Source organism: Balaenoptera acutorostrata, chromosome 10 (assembly GCF_949987535.1).
Source record: "Balaenoptera acutorostrata chromosome 10, mBalAcu1.1, whole genome shotgun sequence".
Taxonomy (NCBI): domain Eukaryota; kingdom Metazoa; phylum Chordata; class Mammalia; order Artiodactyla; family Balaenopteridae; genus Balaenoptera; species Balaenoptera acutorostrata.
Window position 1 is genome coordinate 31,949,469 of NC_080073.1, and position 19,514 is coordinate 31,968,982.

The following is a 19,514-nucleotide window of genomic DNA, read 5'->3' on the forward strand; positions in this document are numbered from 1 at the left end:
AAAGATTTATATTTTAGATTACATATTCTACTTTTAGTTGGTTTCAGTGGGTACCAATTATTTTGCCCCAATCCCTGCGTCTGCTGTCTGTAAAAATGAGATTTAGTAACCAGAAGGTAACAAAAAGATGCACTAATCTTTGCTTTATGAAAAGACTGTTAAAGAACAAAGAAATGTGCCATATTTATTAAACAATTTGGCTCAAAGTAATATTAAACTTACATTCAACATTAGAGTCTCTAAAATGGACAAAAACAGAAGTTCTTCTAAAACTACTAAATGAAATTCCATGTTTCCTTAAAGCATCTCTAAGGAGTATAACATGTGATCTGTTGAGTTTGTGCCTGCTATAACTACCAGGTGTGACCCTTACGATCCACGAATGCTCTTGCGATTGGCGGGGTGGGAGCAAAGGGTGGAACAGTAACCACACATGCATGCACACCCATAAAATGAATTCATGAGCATAAATACTGGGAAAAGCACTCATTTCAAAGAGAGAGCAAACAGGAAGAAAAAAATGCCTGACAAAGTGTGTGTCTGATAGGAAAAAGTATAGATTTCACCCATGAATCTTTACTACACATAGGGACCTTTAATTGTTACTAAGAAACTAAGAGAATAACACAACCTTGTGATTGTTACAGGTTTAAGCAGTCACATGATTTTCAAGTAAGACGGAATACACAATTCTTTTGTTCAGAATTCAGCATTCAGAATTCTTTTGTTCTAAATCACCTCAAAAGCCAACCTGTCTATCTTTAAAATATTATTAAAATTAGCCTTGTACAACTTCCCCAGGGTAGGTAGTAGATGTCACACTGTAGGACAATCTATTACTACTTCTTCTCTAGAAAGCTCTTGCTACCCTAAGGGGTATCTCCAGATCTGAGTGTCCAAACGAAATCGCTATTTTTGTGATTTATAAATTATAAATTTTTGAAAAGAACCACTGCTCTGAAGATGGCCTTTGTGCACTTCTACCATAAACAAACACGTTGAGATGTTAATTTTTCCTCTCATTTTTCAGTTTAGACCCTGACTTCATTAAAATCAATGTGAAAAATACTCTGTACTCACTCTGGCATTCTATGAATTGATGAATAAAAGTGCAGTCCCCGCCACTCTTTGAAAGCAAGTGCTCTAATAAAGAAAGAAACACCTTTAAGGATACAGTTTTTGTTGCTGTTTTTGAAAACCAACAGCAAAGGTAGGAAAACCAAAATGTATTAACATGGGTAACTGAATAAGATTAATAAAAGTTTAATATATTTTAATACTAACAGCAGACATATTTTGGAGTTAAAGTTAAATGACTGAAAATTATAATTATATAATCTTAGTCTGTACCCCAAATGGTTAGCTTTTAAAGGTGCAGTTTCTATCCAAATAGCTCAAGAAAACCATAGAAATATATTGCTTTAAAAAGCTTCTCCCACTTTTAAAATACATCTTTTTCTATGAGAGCTTAACAAATACCCTTAAATAATTTAAAAATTTTATATTTGTTCTTACTGAATTAATTTTCAAATGACTGTTCTCTAACAGTCCCCCTTCAAAGATATTCATCTTAGTTAAGAGGCAAACAGTAAATACTTTAAGAATACCATAAAATGCCTTAAAATTTTTAAGAAACTGATATAATATTTTAATTTTTCCACTTTCATTTCACTAGTAGTCTTTCCCCTTGAGTCACTTAATCTATACTTCATACACTATCAAATCATTACATTATTATCTCTGCCTAAATGATTAAAATCAATGCCTGTACATTTTAAAATAAGAGCTTGGTAAATCGTTTCGCTCAGGTCAGATATTTTTTTTTTCAATAAGTAAAGAGAATCAAAACCTAACACAGTAGTTTAATAAACGTTTCAGCCCTTTTCTTACAATAAGCTTTATTTACTTTGATTCAAAGAGTTAACTTCTAAATCTGGATAACATCCTTCAAGTACATATTTGTATCTTTCAAAACTACCAAACAGACATTGGAAGTTCAAGTGTTAAAAATATATTCCAACATGATGACTATCTAGAAGGTGTAAAAGCACAAAAACCTGTCAAAGAGGATGAGTCAGTACCACTCTGACTGTAAAAGCTTCTTTTCTCTTCCACCTGGCCTCACCCCTCATCATTTCAACTTTGCTTAAGAGGCAGACATCTCCCACTCTGATGGCTGGACAACCTCTCTTGACACCCTTACTGATAGCCTTCTTCTTTACCTTCATATTCAAATCTCTCATTATCCTTTATCTACTTACATGGTATGCCGATATATATTTCTATATAAGTATACATACACAGTTATATATAGTTGTAACTACATATAACACATACATATATATAACTACATACAGTTATACAGAAATACAATGAAAAAGAAAAAAAAAAGGCTAACTGCAATAGAAATTAGAAATTAAAAAAAAAAATCTAATAAGTAGCATTTGCCAATTGCAGCCAAGAAATCCAAAACAGGAGTCTTCAGTTGAATAGTAATTACCAAAATAAAAAGTTGTTTACATAAATCCTATGTAAGCTATATAACATTTTCAAAACTCAAACTGTACAATATCACTGTTAAATATGAAAACTCAGTAAAACCAAATTTTAGCCTAACTAAAGGACTTTATAAAACATATTTAAAAATATATATATTTGAAACCAAATTTCAGAGAAGCATCACAAGACTTCAGATGAAATTTATTAATGCAGGACATCCCACCATCACACACCAAGCCAAAAATCAAACTTTTTACCTACTCTGATTTTACTATTGGACTCTACATTAAAATATCTACTATACTAGTTTGGATAAAATGCAAGATTAATATAAAAAGATAAATATACATGTGACTTTCACAAAGGTTATTTCCTAAGATACATGAGAGAAAAGTCTTTCAGGTAGTACATGTAAAGGATTTGGATCACGACACTTTTAACACTTCATTACTTGAATTCAGGCCCTTGGGAATTTCACTTTGCAAAAAATTATAAAAGATGTCACTGATAATCCAAACCAAGAATCAAGAATCAGATACTGAAAGTGCCGGGGCGGGGGAGGGGGTGTGTCCTATGATACCAAATAGAGCTGTAGGAATGTAAAGAAAAAGCAGATACAGAAACATAATAGAGAATCATGACACTTAAAATGTGTTTTATTTATACATGAGTTACCTATGGGTTTTGATTTTTTATACCTGTGTTGTCCAATACAATAGCCATTAGCCACATGTGGCCACTGAGCCCTTAAAAAGTTGTTAGTTTGAATTGAGATGTGTTGTCAGTGTAAATTAAATATATACTGATTTCAAAAACTTACTAAGGAAAAAAGAATGTGAAATCCTCATTTGTAACCTTTTAATATTGATTACATATTGAAATAATATTTTGGATATAGTGGGTTAAAGTAAATATATTATTAAATACATTATTAAAAATTTACCTATTTCTTTTTATAATTTTAATGTGGCTACCAGAAAATTTTAAATTATGTGTGTGGCTCTCAGAATAGGTCTATTAGACAGAGCTTTTCTATACCTTCTAAGATATATTTAAAATATGCTTATAACATTTAAAAAATTACAGTACAAAACTGTGCTTATAGCAGCTACTTTAGATTTAAGTAATCTCAAAAATGGGATTTAGTGGAGAAGTATTATTAATCTTAATTTCTCCAGACATTTTTGAAATATTCTCTTACAACCATACTTGGTTCTCACTCTATTTAAAGAGTAGTTTTAGTTAAAATCATATCTGATAGCACATTATGATTGTGGACTTTGGCAATATTTGAATACTTGATAATTGGTTTCTTACTATATCATAAACGATTCAGAATAGACCTATCTTATTCCAAAATCCACTTTGTAACTAAATCCAGTGTATGAATCTTTTGTGCATATCCAGATATTTACTACTCAGTTTCTTTAAAGACATTCTATTAGTCACTCTCACACTACTCAATTTAGCACTACCAAAAAAACAAATACCAGCAAGGGGAAAATAATCATAGCAAGGAGCACCCTAAAGTGTCCGAAATATCTTATTCAGTGTTTTTTTTTTGGGGGGGGGGCTGCTGCATTGGGTCTTTGTTGCTGCCCTCAGGTTTTCTCTAGTTGCAGTGAGCGGGAGCTACTCTTCGTTGCAGTGCACGGGTTTCTCATCGCAGTGGCTTCTCTTGTTGTGGAGCATGGGCTCTAGGCATGGGCTTCAGTAGTTGCAGCACGTGGGCTCAGTAGTTGTGGCGCACGGGTTTAGTTGCTCCGTGGCATGTGGGATCTTCCAGGACCAGGGATCTAATCCGTGTCCCCTGTATTGGCAGGCAGATTCTTAACCACTGCACCACCAGAGAAGTCCCCTTATTCAGTTTTAAATCAAGGAGCTGTCTACAACTATTCTCATCTAAATCAACTGGAATTGGCAAAAAATTTTAAGCAGTAATTTGACAATTCTAAATAGTATAAAGATGGTTCAATGTATATAAAAAGATTTTTTTTTAAATAAATATATTTATTATTTATTTTTGGCTGCATTGGGTCTTTGTCGCCGTGCAGGCTTTCTCTAGTTGCCGCGAGCCGGGGCTACTCTTCATTGTGGTGCGCAGGCTTCTCATTGTGGTGGCTTCTCTTGTTGCGGAGCACAGGCTCTAGGAGCACGGGCTTAGTTGCTCCGCGGCATGTGGGATCTTCCCGGGTCAGGGCTCGAGCCCGTGTCCCCTGCATTGGCAGGCGGATTATTAACCACTGCGCCACCAGGGAAGTCCCCTTATTCAGTTTTAAATCAAGGAGCTGTCTACAACTATTCTCATATAAATCAACTGGAATTGGCAAAAAATTTTAAGCAGTAATTTGACAATTCTAAATAGTATAAAGATGGGTCAGTGTATATAAAAAGATTCTTAACTGAAGGAATAGAATGTTCCCAGCTCGAGTTAACACTATTATCCATGAATACATGCTCAAGTCAAAAGGGTGATGGATTTGAATAAGAAGTGTACATGCCAGAAAGAGAAAATAGGGCAAAATAATGACAAGAGAAAAATATAAATTCATTTAAGAATGAGAAGCTTTTAGAAGATGAGGATTAAGTCTTTTTACATGTTTGCTAAATATACTTCAGTAATAGTGGTGCAATGAATATAAACTACACCTTTAAAAAGTCTCAAATTGAAACTCAAACTGAAATTTTAAAATGTCAATGTATTTCACAAAACATACATAAAATAGTCAAATAACAATGATTAATGAAACATTTTTAAAATTTAGAGTTTCAAGATTTGTTATATACAGAGTATTTAGCTCTTGACCTTGCGGCTCACATATACGTGATTACCTGAGCCTATTATCCAGTTCTTGATTAAAAACCAACCAACCAAACTGAATCAAAACAAACCAAAAAAGCACCTCCTAACTTTATCAGAGTTTGGTTGCTGCCCAAGAACTATAAAGATATCCCCTGATACATGGAAAAAGTATTTAGTAAGAAATTCTTGGGTATCGACCTTGATGTCTTCCACCAACTTCTGTATAAAAACTGAGTTGAGAGGCACATATATTTGTAAACACAGAAAACAGTTTTATTCATTTTGTACTCTAAGCAACCAATGCAGAATTTGGCATATAGTTGGTGCTCAATTAATGCTGGGTGAATGGGGTGGGGAGGAGGAATCTTCATGACTGAAGGAATATAGAAACCATTGAGTAGAAACCCCATGTTGCAGTAAGAAAACCAACAGAGGCTGTAAATTTTTGGCAAGAGATAACCCAAGCTATCCAGAAAGAAGGGTCATGTATCAAGAACAAATAAAGAATTTTTCAGATGGCAGAAATGACTGACCCTGTTATCTCTGATTGATGAAACAGACGGATAAAGAGAGCAATTTCTATGACACGTCCAAAGGCTCACTGGCCTCTGAAGTAAACTCTTGGCCAGGAAGGGGGCAGGGGGTGCACAAACATTAAAAAATGGCGGCCAATTATCCCCAGGAAGCGGTATTTGATGGAAGAAACTGGTAGTATCGTCTTTGAAAATATAGTGGAGGAAAAAGGCTATACTATGTTATATAAGCCAGTACTAAAGTTGAACAATATCATTTTCTTGTTATTTGAATAATTGAAATTTCCATATAACAAGGGATATCTAACCATAGATCACAGAATTAAGAATTACAAAATAAAGGGAAGCTTGATTTTTAAAAGATGGGATTTAATAGTCAATGAGCAGCATGCTTTTCATTCCAAACGCTTAAAACCTAAAAACCCTGACTTCTCTATTCTCCTTAAATAGTAAAAGGATATCATGAAAGAAAAATATTTAAGTTTTTTACACTACCTTTTTCTGTGCTCCCATTTATTTTAGGTAAGAAGTCATCAACTTGTATCCCTAGGATTAAGACAGTGTATCATTGCCTGATCAAAGAAAGTATTATTTAAAACTGGTCTCAAGTGTAACCATGGCATTTTGTATCCCTACTTACATTAAGACTGATAGAACACTTTAAATTTATTTTTACAAGAAGGGTTCAACTTGCCATTTTCTATCATCTCAGAGAAAACCTACAACTGCTTAGTAAGCTGCCAGTGAACCTCAAAAGAAAAAGGATCCTGCTGTTGATGTGTTTTTCTTATTTAAATATCTCTAAGCAGACCGTCTCAGAGGTAGAAATTTCATTCATCTCAAGGACTAAACAATGGTGCCCACTGGTGGCAATCACGCATATTTTTAAAGGAAATTTTCTGAAAGAGGGTAGATACTTTACACCTAATACGTAAAACACCCTTCTTAAAGAAATAAGTACCCAATGTGAGATAGTAAACATCAAAAATTTAATAATAAAAATTCAGCTTTAAGTAAGAAATTTGGTGACACCTACCTAAGCTGCTGCATTCTTTAAGAGTTTTCTCTTGAAGATGTTCTAACCGTACTGTAAATAAAAGTCCAAGAAAAAGATATTTCACAGATAAAAAGAAAAAAATCAAATCAAATCAATTTCTGGATTAGCTAACTTACCTTGTAAAGCTGTTAGCCTTTCATTGGTGAAGTCATTATCAGCTTGCAAAGCTTCTATTTTTGCCTGGAGCTCCTGTTCTTTTTCTTCCATTTCATCTATTTTATGTTGTAATTCTTTTTTCTCAGCTTGTCCCTTCTGTTGGATTTCCTCTTGCTTTCCCTCTGCTACCTGTTGAAAAAGAAAAAGAAAATTCAGCTGTTTTAATAAAATCGAACCTTGATTTAAGAGGTCTAAAGCAGGACTGCTTTTATTCACATAAACTTCTAAAGAGAATATTCTATATTATAGAACATATCTGTAAATGTCAAAATGATGTCAAAAGTGATATGCACTGTGTCATGCCTCCATATCACCTAGGAGAGAAAAACTTGTAGCAAGCAAGCAAACTCAATACATACGGAGATTATAGGGGTCAAAATGAAAAACACATTTTTGAAGAGGGAAGTAACGGTTTTCCCTGAAATTACTATTGTTCCAATTAGTTTGTAAGTTCTAAAATGTAACTTATTCTGAAATTTTAAACAAAATTACCTTTAGCTAAAGGAATGATGATTACAAGCACTTTTTAAAATGACCTCTTTTTAACAAGTCCAATATTTAAAGCTATTATAGGTTAACCAATCACACAAAGGGGAGGTACGCTCTGGTCTTCTCTAACAAATGTGTATCTTCTAGCCACTCAATCCATGGTTTGAATTATATAAAGATGCGTCTTCACAAACTCAGTTCTAACATTTTACAGCAGTAGTCCCCAACCTTTTTTTTTTAAAAAAAGCATTTTTTAAAATTTATTTATTTTTATTATTAATTAATTAATTTATTTTTGGTTGCACCGGGTCTTATTTGCAGCACGTGTGCTCCTTAGTTGAGGCCATGGGCTCCTTAATTGTGGCATGCAAACTCTTAGTTGTGGCATGCATGTGGGATCTAGTTCCCTGACCAGGGATTGAACCTGCGTCCCCTGCATTGGAAGGTGGATTCTTAACCGCTGTGCCACCAGGGAAGTCCCAGTCCCCAACCTTTTTGGCACCAGGGACCAGTTTTGTGGAAGACCATTTTTCAACAGATGGGGGGGATAGGGATGGTTCAGGTGGTAATGTGAGCGATGGGGGGGATGGTTCAGGTGGTAATGTGAGCGATGGGGAGCGGTAGATGAAGTTTCGCTCACTCGCTCGCCCACCACTCATCTCCTGCTGTGCCGCCCGGTTCCTAACAGGCCGTGGACCATTAGTGGTCTGCGGTCCGCGGGTTGGGGACCCCTGTTTTACAGGACCAACTTGGCGTTACCTATGGTCTGGTCTGTCCTCATCCTAAATGTCCTACAGCTACAAGGAGATGCAGCTGAAGCAAAGCCAATGGCCTCCTTGGAAGGCATCACTCCAAGGTTCCCTCTGGGCTTGTACTAGCACTAACATAGCTGGGCCCTGATTTTGGGACACCCGAAAGATAAGCAGATTCCAGTTTTTCAAAAGTCTAAAATAAATATCTTGGGTTTTGCCGACTCTCATCTATTTCCTGTTACATATTTTAAAATGCCTATTATGAAGTACTATTTATTTCCATCCAAAGGAAATACGTCAGCTTTTACAAACTTTCAGTTATCTGTGGTAAGGGTGTTTGGGCTAAATGGCACCTGATTTTTACTATAACTTTAAACCATTACCAAATTTTACATCAACAACTATTCAGCAATAACTAACTCTTAAGCTATCCAGTGTATTAGGGACAATTAATTTACATACTTCTAGGTTGAGAAATACCTACCTTTAATTTATCAGATAAATCTTTAATCTCATTAACTGCTCCATTATATTTATTGGCTAATTCTCTTAATTCTTCCTGAGTCCGTTCATTCATTTCTTTCAGGTGGGTACATTCATCTTCAGTATTACTCAGACTTCGCTGTAATTCAAATTTACAGGCAATTGATTTAGCATAAATGCACATTCTAAATTCAATTTATAGAAAGTGTAACTCTATGGGCTGTTCTAAATCAGCATCTACCTTGGACTTTATATAAAGCTGAGTTAAGTAACATAAGAATTTCAATTTACTTCAGGTACATGCTAAAACAGAAAATACCAAGAATTTGGAAAAACAAAAAACAGGGGGAGGGAGAAAAGGACAATACTTTATATAATTACACTTTTTAAAGGCCATTGGTTATGAGTTTTAGCCTTGAAAATATTTTAAGCCTATCAATTCCTGAAAGCAAGTTTAATAATGTGCACAGAATCAATTTAATAAAATTAGAAGACAATTAGCAATTTTCTTTCCTTGCATGTCATATTAATGACATGACAGTGAATCAGTCACTTTGGGATGGGGCTATTATAGAAACTATCCTTATATTAAAATATGTTTACTACTTAGCTTACAATGGACATTTTAACTAAATCCAGTAACATGTAACTTCTGTGGTAATTTTCCAGTAGTTCAAAAGAATAACCCATATTATCAATTATGTTGTTTTAAAGCAATGAGAATCACATTTTGATTATTCCTAAAAGACCTAGAAAGGACCTCAGAGATAATTTTCCCTGTGAACCTCCAAACAGGCACAATTTTCCTCTCTGGAGGATGGGTAAAGTAAGAATAGCGGTGTTGCTCTCTACCTTACACTGACTATCCTCAACTGCAAGTAAAACAAAACTATGTGAAATGAGATCAATTCCCTGGCACATATCGTGGTCCATTGTGTGGAGGCTGAATCCTAACCGAAGTGCAAATAGTAAAATTCCCTGGTTAGGCTTTTATTTCCTCAACCACTGACTAGAGACCATAAGCACCAGAACTCACAGGGTTATGTTGAGAATTCCTGACAATGAAAACAGCATACTGCTCCTTCCCACCAGACAGACAGGAAAAATTTTCTAGCTATATAATAATACCCAAGTTTGAAATGTCCTGAAATGCTAGCACTTTTAGGCTAAAATTTTAAAATCATAGTACTATTTAGTATTTGTTAAATTTAAATACCTCAACTTCTGAAAGTTTTCTAACCACTTCAATTTTCTCCTGAAGAACCCGCCTCAGGGACTCTTTGGCTGTCGTCTCATAGTTGTGTTTATCCTCCTGTAATGCTATAAGTTCCTTCCGTAAACTATCTTCTGTTTGATTCTAGGATTAAAAAATATTTATAATTATAGCCAAGTTATATTTTTAAAGTATTTACCATTTGAAAAAAACAACACATTGTGATGCTCTTTGAGTTCCATACTAAGGTACCTCCAAAAACAAATTATGTTGACTCTGTATTAATTGAAGCTGTATTTAAAAGCTGCATTAATAAATTATGCCTTCACAAATATATTAATCACACTTCCAGCAGAAAAAAAAAGGTCGAAATAAACTGAAAATTTCTCTCAAGTATACAAAATGAATGAACTCCTCTACTTGCCATATTCTCTGAAAGCCACAACATTTACATTTATGGGCAAAAATAATCTCTTACCTCTAAAGGGGTCAAGCGTTTTAAAATAATAACTAAACCAAAAGGAATAACAGCACCCTGAGGAAAAAGCTGATTCCACGGCTAAGGCAGGAAAATGTACAAGATGAGTCTGGACTATCTTGTCTGATATGACAGCAGGAAGCTATCAAAGTCTACCAGGGTTCTACCAAAAGAACTCAGGTGCCACCCTGAAGAAGTTCCCATAGACCAAAGGTGGGATAACTGGGAATCAATAAGGAAAACAAATGAAATAGGTTTATACACATGAAATATATTTAAATCTAAGTTGGGGGGAAAAAAATACTTCATTGGTCATTCTTTGGTGGATGAAAAGGAACCAAACCATTATTTTGAAATCCAGTAAATAAAGGGAGAAAATCATTTATCCTGCTTTGCCTAAAGAAAATGTATCTCAGGATAACAAAATGGTTTATGCGGGGAAGTTTCTCTTTATAGAAGTAACTCAGCTAGTAAATGAAGGAAAGATAGAATTACAACATCACCATTTTTGCAACCCTTAATGAAAGAATGGATCTAGGAAAGGATAATCAAAGACTGCTAATATCTCAAAAAGAAAGACAACTAGACACTATGGTGCTTCCTGGTGAAAGTACACAATATTATCCACGAAGTGTTGTTGAAAGAAAAAAAATTTGAGCCTACATCAGAGTTGATCTAAATCTCTAGATCAAACTACGAATTTATGGTGTGGAAGGAGGAGCTAGAAGAATGTTTAAATATCAATCCAGATTGAGGGAAATTATACAGAACAACTGACCCAGTTTCTCCAACAAATATCAACTATGATAGAAAAAAGAGAGAGCTGTACATGGGTATTCACTATACAGTTCTTTCCATTTACACGTATGTCTGAAATTTCCCGTAATGATAGAAGATTAAAAAGAATGGTGAAAATGTATAGACGTTTTTGCATGTATTCAAAATGACAGTCAAAGACATGAAGCCACATAAAAAAACTATGCATTCTTCTTTATGTACTTGAGATTAATACTTACTTTGGAGCAAGCCTGTAATTGGTTTCCCATAACCTCTAACCGTGATAAGAGTCTATCTTCATCTATTAAAGCCTGTTGAAGAAAAATTAAATATCAATAAAATCCCAGAGTAATAAAAAAAATATATATCAAAAAGGTTGCTACTGCCAGAAAAGATCTAAAATCATAACGTTGACCAACATCCACTGTAAAATGCTAAATTTTCATTATTTGTTCATTAGGAAATAACTTTGCCTTTGCTTGCCACAAAATTTTAGTTTTAGCTTAATCAACAGCTAAGGGATATTAAACTGTGCTTAAATGCTTCTTGAATATAAAGACAACTGGAATACCTGCCAACTGGTATCTGAAGCCTCTTGGGTGATGGCTAGTAGCCGCTGAAGCGTGGCTAACTTCTGTTCCAACATCTGTTCCCGATGTAAGGCTTCCTAATATTATAAATCACAAAAGAAATTCTAATAAACTCAGCATGATACCTTTGAAGAGTAATCAATTTTTAGCACATTCTGAAAATATTCTCATATTACATCCCACAGTGTATCTTACTTTCAAATCTGATAAATCTACTTTGTGAAATATATTTAGGCCACATCATTATAGCCTCATTTGTTGAGCTGTAAGTAGTGTTATTAGGGGTGCTCTAGCTGCAACTTCCCCTATAACAGAAAACAGGTCATCTGTTTTTGTTTTTTTACTTGTAATTAATAAGAGTTTAAAAAACCAAAAACCTAGAGTAGAAAATTTGACAAATGTTTTAACCCTACATTTTATATATACACATTTAAAAGATATATATGTGTGTGTGTGTGTATATGTGTGTGTGTGTGTGTGTGTGTGTGTATATATATATATATATATATATATATATATATATATATATGGCGAGAGAGAGAGGGCGAGGTGAGAACAAACTCATTCCAAACTAAATCCAAACAATCTGGTTAGCAGCAAAGATACTTCCTAATGGCTTAGCTACATCAGTAGACATCTACAAAAGAAATAACTTTTAATTTTTCCTTTTAAAAATGTTATATAAATATAAACACAGTGTTATATATATATAAAAAGAGAGAGACTGCTTTATTCTCACAGTCTACTCCATTTTCAGGTGTTCTAATTCCCCCTGTGACTGTAAAACACTTAGCCGTAGTTGAATATGCCAAATATAAGTAAGAGTCCACCCAGTGTTAGTTCAATGTAATTAAGGGGTCAAGGAGTTATATAACTATTTGGTAGCTCCAAAGTAATATTTTTACAGAGAAAGACACTGGCAAGCAAAGCCTTATCTCTAGGTCACTTGTTAAAATTTGATAGCTGTTAAGAGGGTCTCCATCACTGGAAGGCAAGGTGAAAATGCTCACACAGCATTCAGTTGCGGTTTTGGCACATCTTTAAATTCACTTTCTTCTATTTCTGTCATTATCCAAAGAAGAACATTTACTACCATAATACCTCTGAGGCACCTCAACTGAGAAGTATATACTTCAAACACAGTATTTGAGGTTTAAAGCGTTCATTTGTTGCTCTCCACATCCTTGATAAATAATGAGGGAAAATTTGGTCTAATTAGAGTTAGAGGTACTGCTTTTTTAAAAAAAAATAAATTTATTTATTTTATTTATTTATTATTTTTGGCTGCGCTGGGTCTTAGTTGCTGTGCACGGGCTTGCAACTCTTCGTTACACTGTGCGGGCTTCTCATTGCGGTAGCTTCTCTTGTTGCGGAGCACAGGCTCTAGGCGCGCAGGCTTCAGTAGTTGTGGCTCGCGGGCTTCAGTAGTTGTGGCTCGTGGGCTCTAGAGCGCAGGCTCAGTAGTTGTGGTGCACGGGCTTAGTTGCTCCACGGCATGTGGGATCTTCCCGGACCAGGGCTCGAACCCGTGTCCCCTGCACTGGCAGGCGGATTCTTAACCACTGCGCCACCAGGGAAGCCCCAGAGGTACTGCTTTTTAATATAACTCTAAAAGTACAGATTAAGGAATCTAATAAAAGTCATTTCTGCCTCAGAACACACATTAAAACACAGCTTACACTTAAAAGGGACTAGGTGCCAAGTTTATTTTAAACCTCTAAAACATTCCTAATATTCAGGAAGTTACACTAATGCTGCAAAAAGTTTTACTTGAAAATAAAACCACCAAACAACCACTACTTCCACTAGATGGTGTAATTTCTCCTTTTTTACTCAATTCCATTTAGAGTTTCATAACTCCATGAACCACATCCTAACAGAAATCTAACACTTCCAGGAATGGGCTTTTAGTTCTAAGGCATGAAATGCATCTATTTCAGTTTTTATTCAAAAGGTTTACAACTTATATTAGAACTTCAGCAATTCAAAAAGATGGATACAGAAAAGACAATCCAGTATAATTTTCCCTCAAAGAATTAGAAAAAGAACAGTGAAAGATTATGCCATTATGAATATTCAAAGAACTGACAAGAAAGTTGGAAAGAGTACTGGAGTGAGTCAGAACATTAGATTCACAGTCCACGATGACTAGTAACTGTAGTATATAGCCCTGGGAAATCATTTTACCATATTTCTCATATGAAAAGTGAAGGTTAGACCAGATTAATCTCAAAGTTTTCTTCTACCTCTAAAAATAAGAGAGACTAGGCTTCCCTGGTGGCGCAGTGGTTGAGAATCCGCCTGCCAACGCAGGGGACACGGGTTCGAGCCCTGGTCCGGGAAGATCCCACATGCCGCGGAGCAACTAAGCCCATGCACCACAATGACTGAGTCCACGCGCCACAACTACTGAGCCTGCGTGCCACAACTACTAGCGCCCGTGCGCCTAGAGCCCGTGCTCTGCAACAAGAGAAGCCACCGCAATGAGAAGCCCGCGCACCACAATGAAGAGCAGCCCCCGCTCACCGCAACCAGAGAAAGCCCGCGCACAGCAATGAAGACCCAATGCAGCCAAAAACAAATAAATAAAATAAATAAATTTTTTAAAAAATGAGAGATCTAGGTTAATTAATGTGACTTCCTATTGAATGGTAAACAACTACTAACATTTACAGCATACGCTCCATGTGCCAGGCACTGTTCTAAGTGCTTTACATGTATTAATTCTTTTTTTTGTTTGTTTTGTTTTGAATATTTATTTATTTGCGCTGGGTCTTAGTTGTGGCACACAGGGATCTTCGTTGCAGCATGTGGGATCTAGTTCCCTGACCTGGGCCTCCTGCATTGGGAGCTCGGAGTCTTAACCACTGGACCACCAGGTAAGTCCCTTGCAGCTTGTGGGATTTCAGTTCCCCAAGCAGGGATCAAACCCGGGCCCTCGGCAGTGAAATCACCGGGTGCTAACCACTGGACTGCCAGGGAATTCCCTGCATTAATTCATTTATTCTTTACAATTCTGTGAGGTAAGTGCTATTATTATACACATATCATAGATGAGGAAAATGAGGCACAAACAACTTTCCCAACAGGTCAGAAGTTAAAGTCAAAGATCAAATCCAGGGAATTCTGGCTAGAGTCTACCTACGTTCGTAAATACTCTACTAAACTGCAAGCATGTAAAACCACTTTTCAATCCACCATCACATTATGCCCAGTGGAATATAAGATCTGATTAATACGTTGATAATTTTCACAGATGTGTACATTCTTAACTGAGGTAGAACTGCTCTTAGTGATTGACCTATAAAAGAATGTAGGGACACAGGATCACTGGTTTGGTCCTACCATTTTAAACAAAAAGCAACTGAAGACCTACATATGTAAACTGACTCACCCAAGGTCACAGAACTCATTGAGTAGGAGCCAAGATAAAAACCTCAATCTCTAAACTCCTGATTCAGGGTTTTCCTTAATCATGCTCCCTCACTAGAATAATAAGAACCATAATCCGGTCTAAGTCTACCAAACTCAGGAAAAAAAAAAAAAAAGAAAGAAAGAACAACCACTTGTTTTCTTTTTAGAGATCTGTATGGCTCTTTAAATACGGCATTAACTTCTTCAGGAGCCCATTCTAAGTATCTGCCCTACCAAGAGATCTTTCTACAGATTGAACAGCACAGAACAGTAGTTAAGAGAGAGACTCTGAGGTCTGACTCGTCTGGGTTCAAATCCCAGCTCAACCACAGAACTTGGTGTGTGATATTGTGCAAACTATTTAAACTTCGTGTCCCTCAGTTACTCCAACTATAAAAATGGGAATAAAATATGTACCTCACAGGAATTTTGTGAGGATTAAATGAATTAATATAGGTAAAGTGCTAAAGTCTGCTAGAGTCTGGCATATAGTAAGTGCTACATAATTATTTGCTATTAATAGTTAATATTTTAATAGTTCATATTATTTGCTATTATAGCTATTAATAGCAACCAAAATCTCTCCGGATTTAATTTTATTTAAAAGTCACCTTTGGGACTTCCCTGGTGGCGCAGTGGTTGAGAATCTGCCTGCCAATGCAGGGGACATGGGTTCGAGCCCTGGTCTGGGATGATCCCACATGCCGCGGAGCAACTAGGCCCGTGAGCCACAACTACTGAGCCTGAGCGTCTGGAGCCTGTGCTCCGCAACAAGAGAGGAAGTGACAGTGAGAGGCCCACGCACGGTGATGCAGAGTGGCCCCCGCTCACCACAACTAGAGAAAGCCCTCGCACAGAAACGAAGACCCAACACAGCCAAAAATTAAATAAATAAATAAATAAATTAATTAATTAATTTAAAAAAAGACACTGCTTAAAAAAAAAAAGTCACCTTTGGACAAAGAACAACTGCGGAACTTCCTCATATGTGAAGAAAAAAACTTCTCTTGTACAGAACCTTATCTTCTCTAGACTTAACAATCCGGATTTTTTAAATCCTTTTTTTTTATAAGACCTATTTTTTTTTTTTTGTACTTTAAAAAGATATTTCTTTTGTACTTGTATCCAGCCAGTATTTCTTTAGCCTATATTTGTGAACTAGCAAAATCAAATCTAAGTTCTGCTTTTAAAGACTAAGAATTCTCAAGATTTATTTTACCTGAAGATACTGAGAAAGCTGGAATAGTTCCTGAGAGTACATACTTGGAGTGTTAGCAGCAACCTAGAAACAAAATGACACACCATTGGCAGTCGCACAAAATATTTGCAGAAGACATTAAAGCCAAATCAAGTCCTTGCAATGCCTATTTACTGAACTATGCAAAATAAAAATTATTTTTCAAATGAAGGATTTCCTTTAGTTTTCAAAATATTTCTGCTCCATGTCTAGAATTTATAAATGGTATTGTATTATGCTGATCAGTTTGAGATTTACAAGCAGGATGGTGCAACAAGTGCTACCCATGAAAACATTCCTTGATAAACCAAATCACAAACTTAGGGCACAAAGGCAATACAGCCTTTTCTTTACCCAGAAATAATACCTGCTAAATCAACAGATCTACATTTTTCCCCTTTAAAATTCATTGTCATATAGTTCTTCAATATGTCAACAAGTCACAATTCGTTTAGAAGTAGCCATCTTCAAAATGATATTTGTATGTGGGCGCGTGGGGAGAAGCAGGACACGAAATACAATACTTTGTCCAATGCCAGAGGCAATGAAAAAAGGTCTGTCTTTTTTTTTCCCTTTAAACTGTAGGTAGGTTTTAAGAAGAAAAAGATGGGAAATAATGGTGTTTAAACATTAAAGTCACAGCCAAAATGCTTAGAACTCAAGAGTATTGGAAGAAGTAACTTCTATAAAGGGTTTCTCCTGGGTGTGGAATATAGAACCACAGAATTATTTAAAAAAAAAAAAAAGGCACTAACAGGTTGCTGTATCATTCATTTATCCATATTCTCAACACTACCCAAGCCTTATATGTTAACTTATTAGTGATGTTAACAGCATCATTCCTTATTAAGCTCAGAAAGTCTATTTTTACTAATACGCTAAGTAGAAGACAGAGAGGTGGCATTATTTTTTTAAAAGTTAGTCCTAAATCAGCAAGGCCATTATTTACTTCTGAAATGACTCTTGGTATTGCTGAAGTTGATGATTAACCACTTTTACTTCTAAAAAGGAATCTAACAGTGAACTTCAGTTTCAGGTAGGCTTTCATTCTTTATCCAGATGGAAGGAAAAAGAAGTAAAATGTTTTTCCCAATAGTTTAGTTACTTTACTAAGAAAACTCAACATACACTTTAATGCCAAAAGATACAAGAGATCTTTTTTTTTTTTGCTACCTAGCAATGATATCTACAGTTTAATACACCATTATTTCTGAACAAAAGAAAAATATTTTCTAACAAGTAATTACTGCAAAGTTTCTGTCCAAATCAAGTTAAAACTGATCTTCAAGAACAATTAAAGAGGAATTTCTGTAAGCCCACATTTCTGTGTTATTTCCATGTGTAGGTATATTTTGAGTAAATTATCTGGGTGCAAAGCTTTAATAAATATTTCTAGACAGAAATGTATTATAGAATAAAAAGTAGTAACTAACACTTCTTACCTATGGCTAGGCACAAAACAAATGCTTCTAGTCTAGAGTCTGCCACTGACTTGAGATAACAAAGGCTTTGTCCTAAGAAACATCCATCCTAAATTCTCCAGTTTTTGAAGATCAGACTAGAATAACTCTACAGCTATATGCATTCTTGTATTTTTGTTACAAAAGAGAAATAAGTTTCTAGGTAAAGCATATTAAAAATGAACAAACAGAAACCTTTTCAAAAGCAATATAGCTGAATCAGTTTGGAAAAAATAATCATTAGCAACTTACTTTGTCAACAGGACTTGGTAATGGAGCATGGATGACACTGAAAAGTAAAATTTAGAATTTTTATCTAATTTCCTGACAATAGAGGAAATAGAGTATGACAGTACAAGAATATCTTAAACCCCAAAGTTGACACACTTGTTTTCATATAATTAAAAGAATGTGAATTATTTTTGAATCCTTCATAAACATATAGAATTGTTAGAAAACAAGGTAATAAATACACAAACCTTTTACACATTAATGTATTTCTAAACACAAATTCAAAATCCAAAATGTATTAAATGCCCTTGCCGGATCTACTATTAATGAGGGCTTGGTGAATTCCTTAGTTATAAGAACTTCTAAACAGAAAAGAAGCACTCCTTAAATTATCCATTTAAAATTTTAGAATGTGTAAATTAAGTTCTCTTAAAATTAAATAATTCTATACAGAAAGCCTTAAAAAGCAAAGTTCTACTGTAAAGAAGGCTATATAATTTGAAAATACATTCCAGTGGAGAACAACTTCAGCTAACCAAAACATTAGTACTACTCTTCTCTACCTAGCCACCTCACACACTGAAAGCTTACATGTAGTTATGATTCTAACTCAGTATATCACTTTAAAACTAAACAGTAACACAGTATTAATTGGTATTAATTGCCTTTTGGGCCTTATAAAGTACATAAGAGGCAGTACAGTGTAGCAGTTAAGCATGCAGGCTCAGAAGCTATGCTGACTGGGTCCAAATTTTGGCTATACTTACCAGGTATAAAATCTTGGGCAAGTTATCTAACCACTATAGGTCTCAGTTTCCTCATCCATAAAATGGGGATAATCATAAAACTAACCACATAGGGTTATTGTGAGTATTAAATGTGTGAATATAAGTAAAGAGCTTAAAACAGTACCTAGACATAGTAGCACTTGATCACTACTACCACTCCTATGAGAACAGAGCCGCTAAGGAAGCCAGGGTTCCTGTCTTACAAGCACTGTAAGATACTGTAATGTGGGCTGGGAGGGTAAGCAGACGGAGCACAGAGCAAGACTGCCACCCATGGCCCCTACCAGTTGCTCCTCACTCCATATCCTAAAGGCCAATCTGGTAATGGTCTGCTTGATGGTTGATTAGGTAAAGTTCCTAGATTCAACAGGTTAATCACGTGTAAGTTGCTGACAAACTGATCTTACAGGACTTAAAAATAGGGGGGATAACAAGTCTGATTCCATTGTAGTAACTGCAAACATCCTAAGAATATTTCAATTCAATTAGTCACAAATACACTAAGATGCTGAATAAAATGGAATATTAAGTATTAGCACCCACTTCCCTTCTGA

The 19,514-nt window shown here is 35.4% G+C and overlaps 1 protein-coding gene across 50 annotated transcripts in view; it reads right to left on the bottom strand.

The window, feature by feature from the left end:
- SLMAP (sarcolemma associated protein) overlaps positions 1-19,514 on the bottom strand; it is a 150,175-nt gene that overhangs the window by 47,392 nt on the left and 83,269 nt on the right. For 11 of the 50 annotated variants that reach the window (XM_057554148.1, XM_057554137.1, XM_057554138.1 and 8 more), the window contains exons 4-13: positions 18,194-18,230; positions 16,464-16,526; positions 11,812-11,907; positions 11,480-11,551; positions 9,989-10,129; positions 8,770-8,911; positions 7,009-7,173; positions 6,872-6,922; positions 6,331-6,381; positions 1,081-1,143 (exon numbers count right to left, since the gene is read on the bottom strand). In XM_057554148.1, the coding sequence (XP_057410131.1) occupies positions 1,081-1,143; positions 6,331-6,381; positions 6,872-6,922; positions 7,009-7,173; positions 8,770-8,911; positions 9,989-10,129; positions 11,480-11,551; positions 11,812-11,907; positions 16,464-16,526; positions 18,194-18,230 (881 nt within the window). The remainder of the gene's footprint in view (positions 1-1,080; positions 1,144-6,330; positions 6,382-6,871; positions 6,923-7,008; positions 7,174-8,769; positions 8,912-9,988; positions 10,130-11,479; positions 11,552-11,811; positions 11,908-16,463; positions 16,527-18,193; positions 18,231-19,514) is intronic. The other 39 variants (XM_057554152.1, XM_057554139.1, XM_057554140.1 and 36 more) reach the window with 7 other exon arrangements.